Below are 20,285 nucleotides of genomic sequence, written 5' to 3'. Positions count from 1 at the left end.
GGGTATTGGTAGTAGATAGTGGACTCTTGATTTCGGACTTAAAAAGTATTCGACGAGTTGAAGGCACACGCTGTAGGCATAAAGACAGACAATTAGTTTAATTAATGGGGAAATGGCACGCATGGTACAATGGCATAGGGAAATCCTTGCTTTGGACTTGGTAAATAATTTGCGAGTGGAAGGCATAATACGCTTTACTGATGGGTATTGGTAGTAGATAGTGGGCTCTTGATTTCGGACTTAAAAAGTATTCGACGAGTTGAAGGCACACGCTGTAGGCATAAAGACAGACAATTAGTTTAATTAATGGGGAAATGGCACGCATGGTACAATGGCATAGGGAAATCCTTGCTTTGGACTTGGTAAATAATTTGAGAGTGGAAGGCATACGCTTTACTGACGGATAGACAGGGGACTCTTTGGTTGTGATTTAAAAAATTGGTGAGTGGATGGAAGGCACACGCTGTAAGTATATGGCGCATAATAGTTTGCAAGGAAACATAGGCACAATAGGGGACTTGAAAAATAATTATTTGAGTCGAAGGCACATGCTGTAGGTATAGAAAATTAGTTCACTGGGGAAGTTGGTCGGGCATTTCGATGGGAATTGGGGGTTGTCAGTCGCTGGGGAAAGGGTAGCGGGGTATTGGGGTTGGGTGGCTGAATCTTTAGTAGGCTAGCTGGGATCAACATGACGGCGGGTACTATCGTTTCATTTCCACCAGTATTCTTGGTGGGTACTCGCCGGGATGGTACAATTCTTTTTTATTGAGTTTGATACAATTATTATTTGAGACATTGTTATATCGAAAATCAGGCAATAAAAACAATTATATCAAAAAGTTACTATGGTAGACGACTAAAACCAAGATTTGTCGCACTCTAATGGTGTACACTTAGGCCTATGTATTAATTTTCAGGCGATTTTGAAAACACAATTTTTTCGGCCGATTTTTGAGAAAACGGCACTGGGTATAACTTGACGGTTTTTTCACAATTTTTTCGGCCGATTTTTGAGAAAACGGCACTGGGTATAACTTGACGGTTTTTTTCACCCTCAAAAAATGTTCTCTCAGATTTGCCTCAAAATTTAATTTATGTGCAAAAGACGCTCTACGGATTACAGATTGCTGGAACAATTGGAAGGGCCTCAAATTAATATTAATTCTAATCTTGATTTGGGGGCATCGAAAACTAGACAATCTCAAAAAGTTGCTAAGGTAAACGACTCAGACCAAGGTTTTTCTGTGCACCTCGCCCTCCATCACACCACACATCTGGATGAAATTTCAGACGATTAAAAAAATTATTTTGTCTTAACACACCATTTGGCAGTATAGGTGGCAAACCAGTTTTAGATTTAACAACCTGATATGAGAAAGGCAATCTGCAAATCAATTCTTTTGGATGGTAGGCCTACGACTCCGAATATCAGAGCACCGGTCATTTTGGTTGGTAAACAGTTTACGACAGCTCAGTGTTACATAACATGTAAACAAAAACTGACATAGAAACATGTAGAAGTGGCCGATATAAGTAGGAGTGGTAGATAATCTGAGAACTACACAGAAAAGTCGATTGTTTCATCAGATAATGGAGGAATTCTTCATCCACGATCTGATTGACGGCAAGTTGGCAATGACAATGCAATGGGGGTATTGACCTATTGACCTATGCTCTAACGTTACTGCTACTTCCGGATTGCCGTTGTTTATGTTGAGCATGATGAAGGTGGAATAAAATTGCGACAAGAATTGCCCGTTTTATGACAAACTAGGTGGTTGCACGCCTTCCACGAGACCTTCATCCTATTCTACATTATTAACTCAAATAAGCTGCATGATAAAGCTTACCCATAGAGACATTAAATCACACCAAATCATCCTAAGTATATCCACGGTGTTGACAACTTCACAAGCATGGCTGGTGGCCATTTTGAAAATCGCGTCACGGCATCAAGCCGTCGAGTACCAAGACCTCTACTACTCATTAGATGTTTATTTCGCGTAGCGTGGAAATTGGGTACCTGTCGGTTGCTTTAGCTGGTTCCAATCACCGGTGCCTGTCCAAGATCAAAGGGGCAAACTGGCTCCCGCAAGATCTCGCGGAATGATTTGAAATGCGAGAATCGAAGGCTTGAATCACTGGTGCGTTCGTTTAGCTTCCCTGGGTCGACCCCGATGTGGCGTATTTTATTTTTTTCTAGGAAGAACGTGGGCACACAATTATCCCACGTTCGTCCTCATATTATGAAAAGTGATGAATAAACGCTTACACTGTAACTAACTGTAGTAATTAAACCAAGTAGCCTTACGTTTGTTTAATTTGAAATGATTTAGCGCAAAGTTGAAAGAACTAAAGGTAATATATGAGGTCTAGTTTTTGTTGTTTCTCAGCTTATTATTAATGTAGGAATAAATAACGTGTAGGTAGATTATTAAAAAGTGACCTTATTGCATTGTTGAAAATATCTCACTCAAATTTGCGCCACCAAGTAATCTAACTTCTAAAGCCTTCGGTACACTTCAACCACCCCCCCCCCCCTCTAAAAAAAAAATTATATATATATATATATATATCAAATAATAAACCACAAATATATATAACAAACTAGATGAGGTCAAGCACCAAATACCTGACTCTGCTATTTTGGTTACTTTTGATGTTTCATCACTGTATACTAATATACCCCATCATGAAGGCATCGGTGCATGTGTCTCTGCCCTCAATGCTAGTAATCAGTCCCGCCCCTCAGTGAGTCATACTAAGGAACTCATGAGCCACATTCTAATGAAGAACAATTTCACATTTTCTGACAGGCATTTTCTACAGGTACAGGGTACTGCCATGGGTACCAAAATGGCACCCTCATACGCTAACCTATTCATGTCTCAGTTGGAGGACAGACTCCTGTCCTCCGCCCCCAACCGACCACTAGTTTGGTGGAGATTTATTGATGATATTTTCTCCATCTGGTGTGGTGACCAAGACAGCTTGGATGAGTTTACTAACCATATCAACTCATTTCACCCCACCATAAAGTTCACTACCGAACAATCTCTCACCAGTGTGAACTTTCTAGATGTGACAATAACCAAGTCTCCTAATGGCCTTGTCACAGATGTTTACAGTAAACCCACCGACACCCACCAGTACCTGGGCGCAAGCGTAGAATGGGCGCAAGGCATAAACAATTAAATCAATTAATTAATACAAAAAAATAATTGTTTTATTTATTGTGTTGTTTATTTCGAGGGGGTGGAGGGTTACAACTGTTAAAGATTTATGCCACATTCAGTGCTTTAAATTTCTCAGTGTCAAAAGCGAATGTTACTTCTTATTTTTGTTGTTAAAAAATTAGAGAGGGCGCTCAAGACTGGTTTTGCTGATTTCTTCTTCGTTAGTTTTTTAATGTTATTTTGTTATTGTAAGTTCTATATGTTTTTGTTTTTAACTTTTTAACGTTGACTGAATAAATCAGTCTAACTCTAATTTAAATCTTGGCTAATTCTCAGGGGATGTGATCATTGACGCGCTTTTGGAAATTGAGATAACCATCTTAAGCCCAAATTAAGTTGCTCTGATCATGGAGGAATAAGCTCTGATCAAAATGAAGAAAAAAAAATAGAAAAAAAAATTGGTTTCAGTTGAACATTACCAGATCGGTAACCAAATGAATCAATCTGCAAATTTACTGAGAGTTAAAGTACTGTCAAACTTGACAAAGTCTTTAGCCTGAACATTCCCAAATCACTATATTATTCCATAAGCCGGGTTGCCGAAATTAATAATGCAGTTTATAAAACTTCATAATTTTTACCTAGGGGTCGTTTTTTGTCAGTGGTTAAGGAAGGGGTCTTGCTCTCTTTAGGATGTCGGACATTCTCAACCCCCTCCCTATATATAACCATTATCACACCTGAATCATCTTTGATGATTAGGCATACTGACAAATTAAGATTTGGGCAAAAGTCTGGGGGAAATGTTGCTAAGCTGTTCGTATTATGAGGGAAGCAGAACTAGTGGGTAACCAGTGTGGCCAGTTATAAATTATTTTTCGGTAAAGTTTGTTCAAGTCCAGCGTTTTTTATTTAAAAAATTTCAAATGTTAAACAACCACAAGCGGAAGGCCAGATTTAAAAAAAAGAAGGGAAAAAAAGGTGTTTTCTATCAAATTTGGGTCAACTATTTTAACAAATCAAAAGGGTATAGTCTTGCGTTTTTATTAAATTTGGGTCAAACACAAACACACTTAATAGCTGTTTTATATTTTGAGAAAACTTGGGGGTGCCTGAACTGATCTTTGATAATCGTACTCATGGCAGTATAGTACTTCTTTGATAAGGCATATTTAAAGCAGTGGACACTATTGGTGAATGTCGAAGACAATCTTCTCACTTGGTATGCATAATTGTGTAGACTGTAAATATTTTAATGACAATAAATAAGTTGGCAGACAATAAGCTTCTTTCCTCAATTATTTATTGCATAAATATTGCTCAAAAGAGATAATAAAAACAAGTTTTGTTTAAATTTGTTACTAATTATTTGGTAAAAAAAACAGACCAACTATTGGTACAAAAAAGTAACTGTACACTTAATAATATGCTAAACATTTTGTCTATGCTCATACGAATGCTCATAACAGAAGTTACAACACTAAAACCAGATGTTTATTTAAAAAACATTCCTTCTTCCAAAAGTTTCGTAAAAAGAAACTTTATAAAAAATAGCCTAATTTCCAACAATTATATTAATAACTTGGTTGATATCGAGCACTACAAGACAAAATGAATATTTTTAATGATACTTTGCTATTTACTGTGCTTACTTTAAGATGCTATGTCAGATTTTTGGCCGATTTGACCCCAAAATTTTGATTTAAAATTCAATAGGTATTTTGATGGGGGTCGAGAGAGTTACAAGCTTTCATTTGAGCCATTACTTGAAAAAGTCCGCCAGTTATTAGTGGCAGTGAAATAAAGTGCTCAAAATTAGTTTTTATCGGGATCCCGACAATATATCACGTGACCAATTCTATGTGTTTTATAAGAAACGTATACAATTTTTGCCATGGTTCCTGACCATTTAAAGTAAAAGTCAGAGTGGGTATTACTCTTTGAAATACCATTCACTCAAAAAAAAATCTATTTTTCAATAATTGGGGCCAAAAATCTGACATAGCATCTTTAAGTTAAAGTTAGTGTTAGGGTGAACTAGTATTGGGCTCGGTTTCACAAAGTACTAAGATTCAACTTAAGATGAGTTGTCAATTTGACCAAAGTGATTTGTTTTGTGACTTCAGACTTTGCTAAGCAATTAAAGCCATTGGACCCTTTCGGTAAACAGTGTTGTCCAATGCCCACACTTTGTGTACCAGAACTTCTATATCACATAACAAACAACGGAAACACCCACCCTTGTTTCCACGCGTTTCTCCGTGTCATGACATGTGTTTAAAATAAATCCGTAATTCTCGTTAACGAGAATTTATATTGTTATGCTGTTTTCTCAAAAAGTATGGCATTTCATGGAATAATATTTCAAGAGAAGTCTTTCACCATTGCCGTCTGTAAACCATGTAAGTAATTTGTAAATCTGTGAACTTTTTTTTTTCTGAACCGAAAGGGTCCAATGGCTTTAAGATTGATTATTTGATCAATCTGAGTTCTTGTGAAATCAAGCCCTTTTGATGCGTTGTTGCAATTGTATTGTTTGCGATCGCTTTGCAACATGCTGCTTGCGCATTTTGCTATGAAAAATTCCTGTTTTTCTACTCCTCGGCAGTAGAATAAAGCAAGACAGTTCCCCAAGAACAACTCTACCTGGCAAGTAGATATACACACATGGTGTTACCGCAAACCAAATATATATTGATACCCCACCATGCAATGCCTCAAATCCTATATATGAAAAATTCCCTTGTCTTTTTTGTTGTGCTCATTAATTAAGATGATTAACACTTGAAATTAGTGTAAAGTTTGCATCATTGGTATAGATGAACTGGTCCAAAATAGTCTCAACTGAATCAATCTTAAAAGTTAAACGAATTACTTGAAAACATTTTAGTAAATAGACATAAACAACTTTAAATATTGTTCCAGTTTAATTCTACATTTTTTTCATAAAATAAAATTGTTTTACAGACTTCACATTGACAGTTGAACTTGAGTCAGACAGTCAGCTGGTTAGACTTGAACCAGTCCTTCAGCCAGTGGAACACTGTCCAAAAAGCATTGATGAGCCTCCCCGTCGCGCCGTCACTTAGACGGTTAAGCTTGTAGCGTAGAGTCAATGGCTAATAAACATGACTCAATCCTTCTAGGGCTAGTAGTATAATAGTTCAATATCAGGTATACCTTAAAAATCCCAATGTCCCTTTAACAGTTGAACTTGGGGCAGAGAGTCTTCTGGCTAGACTTGATGCAGTCCTTCAGCTGGTGGAACACAGTCCAAAAAGCATTCATGAGCCTCCCCGTCGCGCCGTCACTTAGACGGTTGAGCTTGTAGCGTAGAGTCAATGGCTATTAAACATGACTCAATCCTTCTAGGACTAGTAGTATAATAGTTCAATATCAGGTATACCTTCAAAATCCCAATGTCCCTTTAACAGTTGAACTTGGGGCAGAGAGTCTTCTGGCTAGACTTGATGCAGTCCTTCAGCTAGTGGAACACAGTCCAAAAAGCATTCATGAGCCTCCCTGTCGCGCCGTCACTTAGACAGTTGAGCTTGTAGCGTAGAGTCAATGGCTAATAAACATGACTCAGTCCTTCTAGGACTAGTAGTATGATAGTTCAATATCAGGAATACCTTCAGAATCCCAATGTCCCTTTAACAGTTGAACTTGGAGCAGAGAGTCTTCTGGCTAGACTTGATGCAGTCCTTCAGCTGGTGGAACACAGTCCAAAAAGCATTGATGAGCCTCCCCGTCGTGCCGTCACTTAGACGGTTGAGCGTGTAGCGTAGAGTCAATTGGCTAATAAACATGACTCAATCCTTCTAGGACTAGTAGTATAATAGTTCAATATCAGGTATACCTTCCAAATCCCAATGTCCCTTTAACAGTTGAACTTGGGGCAGAGAGTCTTCTGGCTAGACTTGATGCAGTCCTTCAGCTGGTGGAACACAGTCCAAAAAGCATTCATGAGCCTCCCCGTCGCGCCGTCACTTAGACGGTTGAGCTTGTAGCGTAGAGTCAATTGGCTAATAAACATGACTCAATCCTTCTAGGACTAGTAGTATAATAGTTCAATATCAGGTATACCTTCAAAATCCCAATGTCCCTTTAACAGTTGAACTTGGGGCAGAGAGTCTTCTGGCTAGACTTGATGCAGTCCTTCAGCTGGTGGAACACAGTCCAAAAAGCATTCATGAGCCTCCCCGTCGCGCCGTCACTTAGACGGTTGAGCTTGTAGCGTAGAGTCAATTGGCTAATAAACATGACTCAATCCTTCTAGGACTAGTAGTATAATAGTTCAATATCAGGTATACCTTCAAAATCCCAATGTCCCTTTAACAGTTGAACTTGGGGCAGAGAGTCTTCTGGCTAGACTTGATGCAGTCCTTCAGCTGGTGGAACACAGTCCAAAAAGCATTCATGAGCCTCCCCGTCGCGCCGTCACTTAGACGGTTGAGCTTGTAGCGTAGAGTCAATTGGCTAATAAACATGACTCAATCCTTCTAGGACTAGTAGTATAATAGTTCAATATCAGGTATACCTTCAAAATCCCAATGTCCCTTTAACAGTTGAACTTGGAGCAGAGAGTCTTCTGGCTAGACTTGATGCAGTCCTTCTTCAGCAGGTGGCACACAGTCCAAAAAGCATTCATGAGCCTCCCTGTCGCGCCGTCACTTAGACGGTTGAGCTTGTAGCGTAGAGTCAATTGGCTAATAAACATGACTCAATCCTTCTAGGACTAGTAGTATAATAGTTCAATATCAGGTATACCTTCAAAATCCCAATGTCCCTTTAACAGTTGAACTTGAAGCAGAGAGTCTTCTGGCTAGACTTGATGCAGTCCTTCAGCTGGTGGAACACAGTCCAAAAAGCATTGATGAGCCTCCCCGTCGCGCCGTCACTTAGACGGTTCAGCTTGTAGCGTAGAGTCAATGGCTATTAAACATGACTCAATCCTTCTAGGACTAGTAGTATAATAGTTCAATATCAGGTATACCTTCAAAATCCCAATGTCCCTTTAACAGTTGAACTTGGAGCAGAGAGTCTTCTGGCTAGACTTGATGCAGTCCTTCTTCAGCAGGTGGCACACAGTCCAAAGAGAATCGATGAATACATGATGTCATCTCGTCATCTCATATCCTGTGAGAAATTAAGAAAATTCACTCGTTACTTTTGATATCGCGATAAAAGTATCAGTTGTTCTGAGGAATAGTCAAGTTAGATTGCTATATGTGAAGGAAACATTTTCAAGTTCCATTCTTCATCTCAGAATGCAACACAACATGCATTTTCGTCTTTGTTCTCCTCTCCACATTTTTCTTTTTTTTGAAAAACTTTATCACAAGGCTTGTTTTTCACCAGTTTGTTGTCGGTGTAATTATTGCCAACTTAAAGATGGGAGTTGATATATTCTTTCAAATCGATGGTTTGATTCTAAAACATAAAATCCTTTGTCATTTTTTTTTCGCTGAAACTTCTCATGCAAGAGTGGCTTTGAATGTTTTATTTGTTAAACTTACCAAGCGGTCTCTTGGTGAATCTTTACACATCCTCCAACGATGTCCCTCCAAACAGGTATGCTTGATATCGCCACTCCCTGTTGCCCTCCAATATTGTTCATAGTTTGGTTGTAGTCACCACTCGCTGTTGCCTTCAAATAATGTCATGGTTCGGTTGTACAGTCCCACTCTATGTTGCCTCTAATATTGTTGTCACAGTTCTGTTGTAGTCACCACTCTCTGTTGCCCTCCCACAATGTTCATAGTTCAGTTGAGTCACCAGTCATTGTTGCCTCCCACAATGTTCATAGTCCAGTTGAGTCACCAGTCACTGTTGCCTCCCACAATGTTCGCAGTTCAGTTGAGTCACCAGTCACTGTTGCCCTCCCACAATGTTCATAGTTCAGTTGAGGCACCAGTCACTGCTGCCCTCCCACAATGTTCATAGTTCAGTTGAGTCACCAGTCACTGTTGCCCTCCCACAATGTTCATAGTTCAGTTGAGTCACCAGTCACTGTTGCCTCCCAATGTTGACAGTTCAGTTGAGTCACCAGTCACTGTTGCCCTCCCACAATGTTCATAATTCAGTTGAGTCACCAGTCACTGTTGCCTCCAAAATTGTTCATAGTCCGGTTGTAGTCACCACTCTCTGTTGCCTCCAATTTTGTTCATAGTTCGATTGTAGTCACCACTCTCTGTTGCCCTCCAATATTGTTCATAGTTCGATTGTAGTCACCACTCTCTGTTACCTCCAAAATTGTTCATAGTCCGGTGGTAGTCACCACTCTCTGTTGCCTCCAATATTGTTCATAGTTCTGTTGTAGTCACCACTCTCTGTTGCCCTCCAATGATATTGTTCAAAGCTTGATTGCAGTCACCACTATATGTTGCTCTTCAATATTGTTCAGTTGTTGAGTCACTACTCTCTCTCTCTCGCCCTCCAGTATTGTTTATAGTATTGTTGTAGTCCCCACTTTCCTGTAACTCTCCAATATTGATCATAGTTCAGTTGTAGTCACCACTCCCTGTGTTGCCCTTTAACATTGTTCATAGTTTGGTTGTAGTCACCACTCCCTGTAACCCTCCAATATTGTTCATATTTCGATCGTAGTCACCACAATCTATTGCCCTCCAATATTGTTCATGGTTCAGTTGTAGTCACCACTCCCTGTGTTACCCTCCAACAATGTTCATGGTTCAGTTGTAGTCACCACTCACTCATTCCATGCTCGTATTTCGATTGTAGTCACCACTATCCATCGCCCTCCAATATTGTTCATGGTTCAGTTGTAGTCACCACTCCCTGTGTTACCCTCCAACAATGTTCATAGTTCAGTTGTAGTCACCACTCACTCATTCCATGCTCACCTAAACAGGTCAGACCGCATTCACCACTCCATAAGGAAGTTGCTGAAATGAGAGAAAGATTATTAGACACCGAAAAATTCATCTCTAAAAGCAAAATATAACAAAAGTAAACTCATGTGAACTGAAGTTTTTCCATCAAACTGAGGATGTTTTTGAACACCCATTAATAATTTTGTTTCGGGCTGACAATGTCAATCAACTAAAATGGATGGAAATGGATGTTCGGACCAAATCCTCGGTTTTACGGACAAATTTGAGTTCTCATGAGATCACTTTGGTAATATTTGCTGTTCTCTACGCATCTTTATGATTGAAAGAAGAAGACTTATGTTTCAGGAAGGATGTCAATTTGATTGTATTGTACAGGCACATGGGTTCCTGAAGAAAAATTTCAGATTTTGTTGGTTGGTTTCTTCTTAAGAGATTTGTTTCAGATGTCCTTTAGGCATGAGTTTCAAAGGCTCCTTTCAAAGTAATTGAAAACTTTTGTTCAGATTAGTACACGATCCTCCAATCTTCTTGTTTGAGTTGTTGTCCACCAGTTTAGTAGATAGCTTCTTTATCAGTAAAGCCCGGTTCAAACTTCCTGCGAAAGCTAATGCGAAGCGGATTTTGGTGACGCAACAATCGGTACGCACTCCCTTTGTGACGCAGAGGAATTTGCTTCGCTCGAAGCATTCGCAGAAAGTATGAACCGGGCTGAACTCACTTCCAACCAGATACATTACCACATCCTTTGCAAGACCCCAGTCCCTGCAAGTATAGCCATCACCTCGGCTGAGATTCAGCACATGTTCATCATCTTCAATCTGACATCATCTGCATTCTGTAAGGAAAACTTATAACTAAAAAGATTAGCATTTTGTGGTCACATCAATTGCCCAAAGTCAGTTCTCCAAATACGTTACCTGAGACACCTCAAATACTTAACCAAAACCACAAGCCATTTTGAGATGCGGTGGACACACACTCAAGTGATAATATTAGGTTTGGGTAAAATTGTCTGTATACAGCCAAACCAAACAGTGCACCCATAAAGTGTCTGCCAAACCTCAGAAAGGCTTGTGTCATATACAGTGACCTTATTGTGACCTCAACCTCGAGACACTTTGTTCAATTTCTGCACTTACAAAACACCTGCCAGAACATCTACTTCAGGGAAACTCTGTGGACAAAAGACAAAAACAGAGGCGGTTATTTAGGCTGCAACAAAAGGAATTACCCTCTTAGTGTAAAAGAGTGAAAAAACACTCTACTCTTGCAAAGAGCCATATGGAGGACAACTCTTTTTAAAGTGAAAGACGGGTACTGCTCAATTTCTACACTTCAACTTACAAACGCCTGCCAGAACATCTACTTCAGGGAAACTCTGTGGACAAAAGACAAAAAATAGAGGCTGTTATTTAAAGTTGCAACAAAAGGGGATACTCTCTTACTGTTAAAAGAGTGAAAACCACTTGTTTTGTCCGCCATACCACTCTTGCAAAGAGCCATATGGCGGACAACTCTTTTTAGAGTGAAACACTGGTACATTCAACTCAATTTAGAGTGAAGTTTGTTCCAATTTCACTCAAAAAGAGTTACACAGATTGATTTTCACTCTTAAAAGAGCGAAACTGACACCACCCGGACAAGACAGTGACATTTTCACTCTTTTACATGAAGAGAGTAGAACCTGCAAAAAAAGGGATTAGAGCTGTGGAGGAAAGGTTAGAATGCACATGAGATAAAGGGCTAAACTTGACCTTTGACACTTATACCCAGGTACTTTTACCTGACTATACTTAACCTGTTATACTTAACCATTTCTGCAAACACCCGACCTCACTTGGCTCCAGTCCCTCATCATGGACATCAAAGGGAGAGTCTTCATCATCCAGTCAAGTGCGGCATTTGCTGATGACGGCAGAGTTCTTTGTCTTGGTTCAAGGCATTATTTTTATTTGTTTAAGGACTTCTTTTCACAGTCCTTAAAATGTGAAGGTACATGTTTTGTATCAACTCACAGTAAACGAGATTGAGCATCTTGAATCAAGACTAAGTGACACGCCAGTCACAGCTTATACATTTACCCATGCCAGTCAAACCTGCTGAGGGAGTTAGGGGGGTAGTCTTATTCTCTAGGCTTAGCTAAGTACTCTAGGCCTTTCTGTCTTACCACCCGTACTTACCTAGGCACCTGGGGGACGACTTCACAAAGAGCCAAGATTGATCTGAACTGCAAATCAATCGTAGTTGCTTGGTAAAGTGTGATGTCACAATGCAAATCACAATGGTGATACTGACAATTTTTCTTACAATGGTTTTAATTGCTTTGTGAAATCGACCCCAGATGTCTTCTCTGCGGATGAGCTGCTCCCTTTCTGCTCCTTTGTCCTCTGGATTTCTCTGGTCTTCTTCATTTTTTTTTTTTTTTACCATCTACATCCTTTTCTTTTTCCGACGATAGTTTTTTCGCAGCGCTCAAAATTTTGTTGATAAGGGTAGTTTTGCTCTTATTTCTCTTAAGATTGTTGGCATAGAAGATTTATGTTTTTGGTGATAACAGCTTTAAGTAACTACTGATTGCTAAAGCCGAGCCCCCTTAAAAAAAAAACAGTAATAAATAAATAAACAAAAAACTTTAATTTTAATTGATTTTTGATCAAAATGATCAAAGCTATTCTGTTTCTTCGTGTTATTATTTTTTAAGTTTTAAACTCTACCTCAGTTGAAAATGTCTCTTATTCAAAATTAATGTAATGCTGGTATTGGGTAAATGTAAATACTAATTTAACAGGTCTAAATTATTTATTTATCATTCCCCCAAACCAGACATTAATCATCAAATGAATGGTCATTACACAGTATTTACATTAAGTTAAAGTTTTTAATTACTGAATGGACTTAAAATACTGAACAGACTAACATCTTTGTTATTCTTCTTTTGTGAACATTACGCTCTTAGAAATATGAAATTGTGACAATTATTGAATAATCATGACAACTGACGACGTGAAGTATCAACCTAGCCAGAAATTTCCAGTAAGACCAGTCTCCTAATTAGAAAAAAGCATCATTGGCTTTGACCAATATGCATCTCAAGAAATATGCCAGAAAAAAAAAGATGCCATGAGTTCACCTTGAAAACTAATGCACGCAAGGACAACATCAACAAGGTCGCAGAACATTGGGGGCGGGGGCAGTACAGTGGGGTGGGACTCTGCAAGAGAACGGGTTAGATCTCCTCTTACCGTTCGCAGACTTCACACTCTTGAAGACTCGACGCCTTTCAGGTCAACTCGCGTTATCCGACCTCCACAAATAGCAATCAATCTTTCAATAATCAAATTTGGTTTTGTTCTTTTTAACAGGTTATAGGGCCTCCCCATAGTTATAATTTTGACCATCAGTTTTTCAATGATGGTTTAAAGTTGCAATTTTGTATCATCGTTGCCAAGTTCCTTTTGCTGTGTATCATCACAACCCATTGTGTTCTTGATAAAATAGCAATATATAAAACATTTTTTATATTGTTTTGTTGTATGAATTTAGTTTCAGAGCTTGTGTTATTTTTGTACAGTCTACTATTTTTTTAGTACCTCTGCACACTTTTTCTGGAGAGATTAAAACAGGGATAAATTCAAACTTATCCAAAAAGGTGAATCGCGAAAGCAAACTTGGAAAGTGGAGGCCGGATGAACAGCAAAGTTTTCCTTACCTTAGTCCATTGGTGAAACTCCGTTGTACGTCCACATCACATTCCATAGACAACAGGCATCTGGTCAACTCTAAATAGAAAAATCAAAAAGAGGGAAAATAAATTAATAAAGTCCACCAAATCAAAGAGACGAGTTTCAAAAGCGGACATCAAAAGGATTGTGTGCTTTTGGCACGACAGAAAAAGACACAAATGGCGCCAGACTTATGCATAGTATAGATAATTAATAAAGATAATAAAGATAATTATTGGTTATAAGTAGCTTCCCTTCAAAAGTTACTTGCTGAGGCGACTCTGATGAAAACACTGCTCTGCAATTTTTACTGTTTTTTTTTCTTTCTAATGAAACTGAACCTTCTCTGGTAGCTTATATTACTTACATCTTCATTCACAGTGAGTAGATCTAGATTTGATCTACAAGGGTATCAAACCCTTTAAAAATTGGAGCTTAGATATACAGCAAAGATTCCTTTACCTTGCCAAAAACTTAATATACAAAAGGCAACAAAACCTAAAAGGCAGTGGACACACTTGGTAACTACTCAAAATAATTGTTAGCATGAAAACTTACTTGGTAGGTTTGGAGAGAGTAATTTTCCATAAATTTGATTTCAAGACCTCAGAATTAGATTTTACAGTCTCAAAATCAAGCATCTGAAAGCACACCCCTTCGTGCGACAAGGGTGTTTTTTATGACAAGCTCAAATTTTCCCAGGTTTGGTATTGTGTGCATATGTTGAGATACACCAAGTGAAGACTGGTCTTTGTCAATTACCAATAGTGTCCAGTGTTTTTTAAAAAGTGGAGCTCAGATTTAATGCAAAGTTTTGTTTACCTTTGTCCATTTGACGACTTTCAATGGACGACCAGATATCCACATATCCATAGATCTTCAACTGCCATCTGATGTCAGTCCCATCAAGGTCCCTTGAAGTTTGGCTGGATAATAAATAAATATTATTTTTGTATTAATTATATCACCATTGTTATAAAGCGACACAAGATAAACAGGTAGAAAGAACAAAGACAAAAATTTTCTGTCTTTTTTCTTCCTACTTGTCTATGAAACAAGATAGACAGGTAGAAAGAACGAAGATAGAAATTTTCTGTCTTTGTTCTTTTTACCTGTCTACCTTGCTTTGCTTATGGTGTTTGTCTGCCCATCAGGCACCTTTCCACAAGCCTGGGGTTCTAGATGATGCCTCCAACTTTATAAACAAGTTTTCTGCTTTTGTGAAACATGCTTTATACTAATTTTTATTAATATTTTGGCTCGGTACTGTTTGGAATTTTGTATTCAATATGGAAATAAATCTGAATTTGAATAGAAATTTTGAATTTGAATAGAAATAACACTTAATAAGAGCCTTTTCCAATGGATGTAAAGCGCTCCGTAAATGACCAAGAAAAAACATAAACAATGATAATGGAATCAAAAACAGGTGGAAAACTATTGCCAGGCCAAGCCTACAATATTCAGGTAGAGTAGAGAGCCCATCACTGATGCAAGTCTCTCTATGGCCTTTTTCAAAACAATGGCTTCGGCTTTGGATTCATCTTCAGTCTCCGTCCTCTTGTCTGTAACCCTTGGGTGCGTATACGCAAAGCATGCGCAATTCTTAAAACAACCTCGGGACCAAGTTAGCCTGAGTCGAATCCAAAGCCAAATCGAGTAGGTTTGAAAAGTCCCTATAACTTTCTATGACTTGTTGCTGACAAGTAGGCTTTCAGCAGCTTTTAAAACTTTGAAAAGGAGCTGGAATTACTGGTGGGGTGTGGGATAAAGATCCAAATCTTAGAGCCTGTGATGGGAGACTTTGGAACGCTAGGTGGCAGCAGACTTACCAGGTACAGCTCCATTGGTTTAAAACTAGTTCTGAGCATGCACCCAATACCCAAGAATAATAGACCTTTTCGCAAATACCATTGCACAATCGCAAACTGTTGAATGAGCTGCATTGTGGGATAGCTATGGATCAAATATGTTCACCAGCTAGACCACAATGCACCAAGCTTTATGCGCACGCCCGAGCATTTGCGAAAAAGGTCTATGGATTCTACCTGGTAAGTTTGCTTGCTGCCACCAAGCGTCAAAAAGTCACCCATTTAAAATGTTTAGCTGCTGATTCTCTGATGGCTTGAGGATATAAAAGTTACCTCGTGAAAGAGAGTCCGCTGCTGATCACCAAGTCGATCCCGTCTCAGTCCAAGTTACAGCTGTCTACTATGTCAGTCATCATCCCATTATTCTGATGTTTTGTAGGTGAACATTTTAGTTGCCTAGGTCGCTCCCCATCTCGGACTGGAGAAAACCAACAAAATAAACATCAATTATACATTTAAGAAGATTTTCATTATAAACCACAAGGGAAACTGACTGAGTAAATTTAAAAATACTTCTGGAGTTGAACAAAGAATTGACTAGAGTGGGATTCGTACCAACGGCCTCCGGATAAATGTGACTGGTAAGTCTGTTTTAAAACGGAATAAATTTCATGCAAAGTGAATTTTTGTGCTTAGCAGCTCTATGAAATTTGGCCCAGGTTACGCCCCCCCCACGAAAAAAACCCCAACATTAAACAAAATACACACAAAAAACATGAAGATAACAAAACCAGAAGATAATAGTAAATCAAGAAATTTGAGTTTTAGACATGTGAGAAAAACCTCTACAGGAAAAACCCACCCAGTCATACAGGAACTGGAAACCCCAATCCACATGTAAGGCACTGGTGCATATATCGAACCATGGGTCGACTTCACAAAGAGTTAAGACTAGTCCTAACTTAGGACTAGTCCTAGGAGATACACAAATTGCACGGATAGTCCTAAGTTAGGACGAGTAACTGGTCCTAACTCGAGATAAGACTAGTCCTAACTTTGTGAAATCCGCCCCAGGTTCCACAGAAGTGAAAGGCAGGGACAGAAACTAAAGCCAACTCGACTGCCCAGATTCAAACAAATAATAAATTGATTCAAACAAATAATAAATTAGTTCAATATGCCCCTTTAAGTTGCGTTTTTGCCTGCCTTAAAAAGGGCGTTAAAAAGTGCAACGGAAAAAGACAAAATGACTTTTGGTTTTGACTTGTGGTGGTGGTCCCCCCCCCCCAACGAGATATGGCCGGGATTAAAGCCCCCCTAAAATTAAAACACGTTACGCCCCCGCCCTCAGAGCCCTCGTGTCATCCACCCTTAAAATGACCAAACAACACACCAATAAATGGTTTGATACATTAAAAAGCCCACTAAATTATGTCTTTGCCACCTTTGCCCTGATTGAAAATATTATGCCACTGGTGGTTTTGGCTGACTATTACTAAGTTAAAAACCGCGCACGGAGCCTTTCGCTTTGTCTTATTTATTATTCCACTGAATAATTGGAAAACGAATTACTTGGAACATTAAATAGCCCTCTGAAATTGTGTATTTTTCACCTTGGCCCCAAGATAAAATATCTGGTTATCCCACCGATAGTTTGAGCTGAATAGTTAAGGTCCCTGGACCCAAGTCTTACCTCAATTTGCAACAAGATGTCGTCGGCTGGAGCGATGTGTTCGGCTTTGGTCGACCAGATTTTGCCATGCTGTTTATTCTTATGGCCATAAAACGTGCTCTGCTCGGCCGCAAAATCTCAGCACCGAACTTCAAATTTGTTTTTTAAAGTCTGTAGTCAGAACTAGGCAACTTGGTTGATTTTCACCATACATAGTAGAGGGTTAAAACAGTAAATAAGTCTTAAATATACTGCAGTTTTTTTGGTGAAAACGTGAGGTCCATTCCCCACGTTGCAACATGCGGTCACGATGTTCGATATAGCACAAAGGTCCAAGCCAGAATGATTCGCCACAACGAGTGCTCGAAAACAGCAAAACTCTGAATTTCCTTAACAATGAAGACCTTAACAAAAGAGCAACATTCCATACTTAATCCAAATTGGAGAATATACTGAATGAACTTTGGAAGGGCTGATGCAATGTTTCTGGAGCAAGAACAAAGGCAGTGAAGTAGGGCGTCGATATGCAGGAATGCAGCAACAACACGATGTTCTTTTGGCATGTTGTTTCTAAGCATGAGGTTCGGGGAGCCACCCCTAGGTTTATTCCGTCAGTCTTGGGGTTTCTATTGTAGATTTTATTTACTAATTTGTTACAATTTTCTTTGGGAAAGGGGGCATGACATTGTCTTTAGGTTCGGCATTTTTTTCCCGTCAAATTTGTACTTTGCTTCGCAACTGTTTTTATTTTTTACCACATTTTCAATATCGTTTTTATTGGGGAGTAGCATTTCTTTCTGTAGCATGATAGGTTCCCGCCCCCCATATTTCAGAGCACGAGGTTCGGGGAGCCACCCCTAGGTTTTGTCCGGCGAATTAAGCCAGTTTGGGTGTTTTTATCGAAGAATTTATTTTAAAAAATTCCCTCTTTTTTTATTGGTGGAGGGGGCATGACCTTGTCTTTTAGTCATGAAATTTTTTCCCATTGTGTTTTGACTTTGCGTCGCAACTTTTTTAACTTTTTACCGCATTTTCTACATCGTTTTTATATGGGCGTGGGATATTTTTCTGTCGCCCGTTTACTTCTGGTTTCCCGCCCCCTCGAGAGACGCAAGAACCAAGGTGTTTTTCTGGCATGTGTTTTTCTTAGCACGAGGTTCGGGGAGCCACCCCTAGGTTTGTTGCCGTCGAATTGCGCCAATCTAGTGATTTTTATCGTAGATTTTATTTATTATTTTTTTCTTCTTTTTCTTGTGGGTAGAGAGCATGACCTTGTCTTTAGGTGTGGTGTTATTTCCATCGCATTTTTGCTTTGAGACGCAACTGTTTTAACTTTTTACCGCATTTTCTACACTTTTATTTTGGAGTGAAATTTTTTCTGTTGCATGTTTACTACGTTTCCCGCCCCGTTGAGAGAGCACAAGGTTTGGGGAGCCACCCATAGGTCTTTTCGTCGAATTGCGCCAGTATTTTTTTATTTCTTTATCATAAATTGTATTTATTTATTTAATTTTGTTTTCTTTGGGAAAGGGGGCTTGACCATGTCTTTAAGTGTGGTATTTTTCCATCATATTTTCACTTTGCGTTGCAACTTTTTACCGCATTTTCTACATTGTTCTTATTGGGGAGTGGCACTTTTTCTGTACAATGTGAGCATATACAAGTTATCCTGCCCAGCCAATTGCAACAAACATCCATTCATTTTAACACCGGCTCATTTATTTGGTTTGATGAATGCTCCGTTGGGATAAGCATTCAGCAGTCAAAAGAAGTGATTCAATTTCACCAGTTTAGCATTCACTGGCCAACATAATAAGATCATTCAATTTTACCAGTTTGCAAGACTCATTCAATTTTGTAAAAGCCAACAACATAGAGCTGGCCAACCATTCAATTTCATCAATTAATGTTGGTTGATAGGAATTACACTTTAGAACGGTCAAAGTGTGGTCTTAAATGCATGAAGTGAAAAATAGAAGGACTGAAATCAATCTGAATGAGAAAAAAACCCGAAATAATATGTGCAGGAAAACGAATACTAAAAAAAGAAACCTTAAAGGCAGAGGACATTATTGGTGTTTTTACTCAAAATAACTATTGGCATAAAACCTTACTTGGTAACGAGTAATGGGGAGCTGTTGATAGTATAAAACACTGTGAGAAACGGCTCCCTCTGAAGTGATGTAGTTTTCGAGAAAGAAGTAATTTTCCTCGAATTTGATTTCGAGACCTCAGATTTAGAATGTGAGGTCTCGAAATCAAGCATCTGAAAGCACACAACTTCCTATGGCAAGGGTGTTTTTTTATTTATTTCATTATTATCTCGCAACTTCGACAACCGATTGAGCTCAAATGTTCATATAGGTTTGTTATTTCATGCATAATTGAGATACACCAGCCGAGAATACTGGTCTTTGAAAATTAACCAAGGTATCCAGTGTCGTTAAGAGGATCATTAGGAGAAATGCACGAGTTTGAATTTGTTTTAATATAAACGAACGGTTTTTATTTTGCTCAAAATGGCCGGAAAACCTATTATTATCATATTAAATACTTGTTCTCTTACAGCTTCGATGGCAAATTGATAAAAAAAATTCACGGTTATTTTAATACGAACCATATGCATAGGCCTATGTTGGGATACACCAAGTGGTCTCCAGAGCAGGCAGGGGCGTCAATCCGTCTTGAAAGATGGGGGGGGGGGGGGGGGCACATAAAATTTACGGCGCGGAAAATTTTAGTCCGTAGATGCTCTCTTGTGCAATCTAGGGAGTCTGAGGGGTGATGTGCCCCCCCTCAGATGTTGGAATTTAATGCCTATTTCAAGCTATGATGCACCTATTTTCGCTATCATGGTTATTGTACCTAAAAAAACAACTCAATTATAGCTTCGTAATATCCATTATTGTTTCTGTATTATAATGCTCATACGGCGTTTCATCCCCATCATCACCAGCATCGTCAAGGGTGGTGGATCAAGACAAGAAATTTTAGGGGAGGGATTGGTGGGTGTGGCACATCTATTAAGGATGGGGCCTGCTATA

The 20,285-nt window shown here is 39.0% G+C and overlaps 2 protein-coding genes and 1 long non-coding RNA gene across 3 annotated transcripts in view; 1 reads left to right on the top strand and 2 right to left on the bottom strand.

Moving 5' to 3' along the window:
* Positions 1-691: 691 nt before the first annotated feature.
* On the top strand, positions 692-3,198 carry LOC139943432 (uncharacterized). The gene is made up of 2 exons (XM_071940242.1): positions 692-752; positions 2,702-3,198. The coding sequence occupies exons 1-2, from the start codon at positions 692-694 to the stop codon at positions 3,196-3,198; spliced, it is 558 nt and encodes a 185-aa protein (XP_071796343.1).
* Positions 3,199-9,235: 6,037 nt separating this feature from the next.
* LOC139943147 (uncharacterized) lies at positions 9,236-11,059 on the bottom strand. Its single transcript, XR_011786760.1, has 3 exons — positions 10,774-11,059; positions 9,473-10,087; positions 9,236-9,380 (listed from the first exon to the last, which is right to left on the bottom strand). It is a non-coding gene; the product is annotated as an uncharacterized lncRNA (long non-coding RNA).
* A 1,351-nt stretch (positions 11,060-12,410) lies between these two features.
* Positions 12,411-20,285, bottom strand: part of LOC139943330 (splicing regulator ARVCF-like) — a 134,905-nt gene continuing 127,030 nt past the window's right edge. Inside the window, exon 31 of the transcript XR_011786803.1 lies at positions 12,411-12,421. The gene's annotated coding sequence lies outside the window, so the exon portion shown is untranslated. The remainder of the gene's footprint in view (positions 12,422-20,285) is intronic.

The sequence above is a fragment of the Asterias amurensis genome, chromosome 10, assembly GCF_032118995.1.
Source record: "Asterias amurensis chromosome 10, ASM3211899v1".
NCBI lineage: Eukaryota > Metazoa > Echinodermata > Asteroidea > Forcipulatida > Asteriidae > Asterias > Asterias amurensis.
Note: the sequence above shows the minus strand (reverse complement) of the source record. Positions and strands in the feature narration are given on the sequence as shown.

What these genes read in the sequence shown, in the direction of transcription:
- LOC139943432 (XM_071940242.1), top strand. Translation starts at nt 692, where the DNA reads ATGACGGCGGGTACTATCGTTTCATTTCCACCAGTATTCTTGGTGGGT. An exon ending in GGTGGGTACTCGCCGGGATG is followed by an intron (nt 753 to 2,701) that starts GTACAATTCTTT and finishes CCCATCATGAAG; the next exon opens with GCATCGGTGCATGTGTCTCT.